Source organism: Cornus florida, unplaced genomic scaffold, assembly GCF_030987335.1.
Source record: "Cornus florida cultivar Cherokee Brave unplaced genomic scaffold, ASM3098733v1 CherokeeBrave_3.0.0_Hap2_Chr07, whole genome shotgun sequence".
In the NCBI taxonomy this organism is placed as follows: Eukaryota; Viridiplantae; Streptophyta; class Magnoliopsida; order Cornales; family Cornaceae; genus Cornus; species Cornus florida.
Genome location: NW_026775577.1, coordinates 9,794,184 through 9,798,984, shown reverse-complemented (window position 1 = coordinate 9,798,984; position 4,801 = coordinate 9,794,184). Strand labels below are relative to the sequence as shown.

At 33.0% G+C, this 4,801-nt stretch overlaps 1 protein-coding gene across 2 annotated transcripts; it reads left to right on the top strand.

Annotated features, from left to right (window-relative positions):
• The first annotated feature begins 253 nt into the window (after positions 1 to 253).
• LOC132316088 (uncharacterized) lies at positions 254 to 4,155 on the top strand. Of its 2 annotated transcripts, none has more exons than XM_059814597.1 (4): positions 254 to 346; positions 1,084 to 1,273; positions 2,463 to 2,523; positions 3,524 to 4,155. In XM_059814597.1, the coding sequence occupies exons 2-4, from the start codon at positions 1,107 to 1,109 to the stop codon at positions 3,827 to 3,829; spliced, it is 534 nt and encodes a 177-aa protein (XP_059670580.1). In that variant the 5' UTR covers positions 254 to 346; positions 1,084 to 1,106; the 3' UTR covers positions 3,830 to 4,155. The 2 variants fall into 2 exon arrangements, with proteins under 2 accessions (XP_059670580.1, XP_059670581.1); XM_059814598.1 differs by lacking the exon at positions 254 to 346 and adding an exon at positions 482 to 980.
• The last annotated feature ends 646 nt before the right edge of the window (positions 4,156 to 4,801 follow it).

Here is a 4,801-nt window from a genome sequence, read left to right as displayed (position 1 = left end):
AAAAAAAGAAAAAGAACAAAAAAAGCTAGAGTTCTATAAATAATCAAAATATATTTCAAAATTAGTTATATAGAGGTAGAAAATATATACATTATTGATAATAATAATAATTTTTATTTTTATTTTTACAGAAAACGAGTTTGAGTATTTTGATTGAGATAAACATCCAATTGAATCACGTGGCATCTTTAATTTTTACCGGGAAAGCAACATAATTTTGGCTCTTAATGCCGTCCAGTAATAAAATTGATTCTCATTTTCTCTATAAAGTAGACTTCCATTTCCACTCATTTGCTTTCTTTGTGGCACCGAGTTCGCTTCTTCCTCTGGCGGCTTCCTAGCCAAGGTTTTCTCACTCCTCTCTGTCTTTTTCTCTCTCTACACACATATACATGTATCTCTCTGTATTATATATTGATATTATGTAGTACATGTATTTGTCATATATATATACATTTATTTATCATATATTATACATGTTCTTCACTTGTTGTAGTTATTTAATTTTGTTCTCTATTATTTTTTCTATTTTGAGACAATTATTTAATTTATTTTTAGGCTTCATACTCTGTTGATCTGATCGTGTTGTGTGTGTTTACGATCATTTCTGTCTAAATTTAGTTAGTGCCAGAAACCCTACTTTCTCTCTCTAGAATAGATCTGACGACTCATGTATGAATTCAATCTGTACTCGCTTTAATTATCTGTGTTCATAATTGATCTCTAGAAAAGCGGAGGATTTGCTAATTTTTTTGATTTTTTCTTTCATATATTAGCTGAGAATTATACGTTATCAACCGAAAGTAATCGGTTGAATAATTTTATCGGGAAATTATGTATTTTTCTTCACACCGGAAAATGAAGTAATACAGTACATTTTCCCCATCTGATATACTTTTAGTTGGAACCTCGTGGCCTTGAATTCTCATGTCTGCGGATACAAACCTGGATCTGTCTGAATAACATGTGAAATATAATTGGTAGAATAATATTTTTATTTTTATTTGTTGTTGTTGGATTTTGAATTCTCATTTTTGGGGTTGACTAATAGTTTGAAAATGTTGGGTTGATATTGATGAATAGGGGTTCTGCTGCTGCTTGTGAAGATGAATTATTGGGATCATCAGCAGAACAACACCTTTGTGGGGGCGAATGAAGGGATCAGAGGGTCTGTCTATATCTCTGATCGGAAGGATCCGGTTGTTTACCCCAAACCTCGGCGTCTTGGGCTTGTAATTAACAATCCTGTGAGGCCTTTAAGGTGTCAAATAAGGTAATTAAGACCTTGTTTGGTAACTATTTATTTTTATAATTTATTGTTTATATAAACAGATTTCAAAGGAAAACACGTGTTAATATTGTTTTTGTTTATCGATTATATAACACAGGCCAATTTTATAAATGTCAAAATGATGTTTATGGTTTTTTTGTTTATGTTTATGTTTATGGTCTTTAATTTAATTTAATTTAATTTAATTAATTAATTTATTTATTTTGCATGAAGAAAACATAGAGCTAAGAAGCAAAACGAATATCATCCTCTGTCTTTAGATAACCAAGAAGGCCATACATTCCAGTGATTAGTGATTTGTTGACGACGAGCATCCCCCATTTGCTAAGGTTGTGAGCAACCTTGTTACATGATCTAGGAGTCCAATGAAGAAAGAGAGAGTAAAAAGAGTTGGGTGTTTATACACACACACACACACACACACACACACACACACACACATACATACATAGAGCTACTGAACTTCAAGTCTGTAAAGATGGGATACCAAGGAACTCTGATCAACATCGACAAAACTCCATATAAGAGCTTCAAGTACATATATACGTACATAATGAGCTATATGTATAGATACATCATACACTATATATTAGTGGCAATGGTACCAATGGAAGTGTATCAACAAATGAGACAAAATATTGAACAATATATATGATATAAACTGTCTATATTAGTTGGAAAAGAAGTGGGTCAAACAGTGAACTTGTCTTTGTATATCAAAGCCAAAGAGCAAGAATAAATCCAAAGCTTCATTCTTATATTCTTTTGGTGGGTCTTCGTAATGGGTATCTTGAAATATTACTTAAACTATGAGAATCTTTTGGAGAAAAAAATGATTGGAGTAGTAATTTGTTACTTGAAAGCCATTATAAGTAAGAAATAATTGGGTACTTCATAAAAGCTTTTATTATTATTTTGAAACTAATGTTGAATTTTTTAAAATCAGTAACAAATATGTTTTTCTGTTTATTGTTTTTAAAATAAGACAAAACATTTTTACGTTATCAAAGCTACACATAATCACTCATTATGTTTAAGCTTAAATGATAAACAAAAACGGTTACCAAACGAGGCCTAAATTGTTCATCACATTTCTCTTGTAGGTTATTTAAATTATTGAACAATTAAAAGCTGAGTTCTTTTTTTTTCTTTTTTATATTTGGAATAACAGCCAAGCCGAGGTTTTTGATTCAAAGGCGGGAGCAGAACTACTTGATTTAATTCTTAAGAAGGTAAATACTAAAATTTATACATCTCCTTTTCTTTTTTTATATATTTATTTTATATATATATTTAGTATACATTGGTGTATGTAGATGAATAAATGTATGTACCATATGTTTATTGATTTATAAATTATGTATCTTTTAAACTTAAGAAGAAAAGGAAAAGATAATATGTTTATATAAGCTCTTAAGATGGAACAAACATGATTTTGGTTTTGGGATCAATCATTGAACAATTTCATCGATTACTTTGATGTATGCCATAATCAAGCCGAATAGAGTTTCATTTAAGTATTCATGCTGTTTCCTTGAAATTCAAAAATAAAATCTGTACCCATGCAAGACTGTTGATTGGATGTTCCCTAGAAATTTGTGGTTAATTTGATAACTAATTTTTGTTCAATTATTGCTGGAAGTAATTTGATTGTAGATTCAGTGTTTATTTGGAAATATGTGATAGGAAATTGCTTGTATTCAGAAATGTCTTGCTAAAATTTGTCATCCACTAAACACAATAGATTCTTTGAACATTTGATTGGTACAACTTGTTTTTACATCATTTCCAAGTGGCATTTGTTGTTGGATTGAGTTTTCTTGGCGAATCTTTGAAATTGGTTGTGTGACTGCTGTCCAATAAATTGCCTCCAGATTTTCTTCCTTTATATAGGGGAGACCGTGGAGGCGCATAAACTCATGTATATTACAGCCACGTGCACTTGTTTTGAATAATTTATGGGATGTATTCAAATTCCCTAAACACTGTAATGACTTGATGCACAACTTGCTGTTTTGTTTTTGTTTTATTTATTTGTGTGATTTTGGAAGTGTACTTACCAGTATGAACAAGACATTTTGGATGATTTTTTTATTTTTATTTTTTATTTTTATTTATTTTTTTATTATTATTTTTTACCTTTAAATGTGTACTGGATGGTTCAGTTGGTAGTTAGATATCAGGGATTCAGAATAAAACGCAACTCTGAGTTATCGCCGCCTTGTTTGACAGGAAGGCTTTGGTTCAGAACAATCTGCAACACAGTTGGCATCATCGCCCCCTTTTTTTACCGGATCGCCCCCGAGCAGGGTTGCCAACCCATTAATCCAAGACGCCCGATTTGGGGATGAAAAGCTGACCTCATTATCAGCTTTGTCAATCACATCCCCTTCGAGTTTGTCGTCTTCATCTTCATCAGCTTGTAAAGGAGGGTGTGCTAGGATGAAGGTTGGGCACAAACCGGCAGCTGTTAGAGTAGAAGGTTTTGAATGCCTTAACAGGGACCGCCGAAGTTCCAGGATATCTGCCGTGGCATAAAACTTCATTGATGAAACTGTACATATGGAAGCTAAATGCCACCAGTCTAAACACAGCAAAATTGACACATGAAAGAGATGCAAGCAAGCAAATGAGTTTTGATATTTCCTTTTTGAACGCAGAGTGATTTTAGTAGTAATGTATATATCACATATGTTTTTGCCATTGATCTGTCTCTCCTCTAATATGTAAGTAGTTTGATTGAAGAGCAGAAACCCACCACTACCTTATCCTGTCATCTAAGGTTTGATGTGTTTCCCGCCAGCTTCTTTTTTGTAATATAAGGACGACTATTATGAGGAAGGCTGATTGATTTCTTTTTGTTACTATCACCTTAAATAAAGTTTTGTATAGAGGCTCCATGTATATATACTTTGATGATTGTCAATGGCAGGATATAAAACTGCTTTTCACCATGTACAAGTTTTTCGGACCTTCGGTATAGTTATCTTTATTTCCTTTCTCTGCTGCAAGTCAAATGATCCATAAAGTGCATGACTACAAGTATAAATTCTGTTTATAATGTTTTGGTTTGTTCAGATTGCTACGAGGATTGCTTGGAATGCCCAGAAACTCAGTTTGGGCATTGTATTGAAAATGAATCTGATATTGCATATGTATTGTGGCAACTATTGGTTAACGATGATAGTCTATAGCTTGGAAACTCTTAGAATGGATTTACAGCTTTCATAATCAGTAGACCTGAGCTTTGCCTAAACTAAAGAAGATGGGGAGGAAAAGTGGTAATGAACTAGTCACACAATTCTTCTGAATGGGTGGTTCTCGTATGAAACTCACACTCTGCACGTTGGCTTTCTGCTTCCACTACGTGTAACTAAGATTTTGGCTCTGTGTGCCTTTGGTAATGAATATGGAGTTGTATCTACATAGGCATTTCATTAGCTGCTGTTTTTTGACATGGCACAGGCACCGACACCAGCCATGGCCACACCTCTCATTCGGTAAAATTCC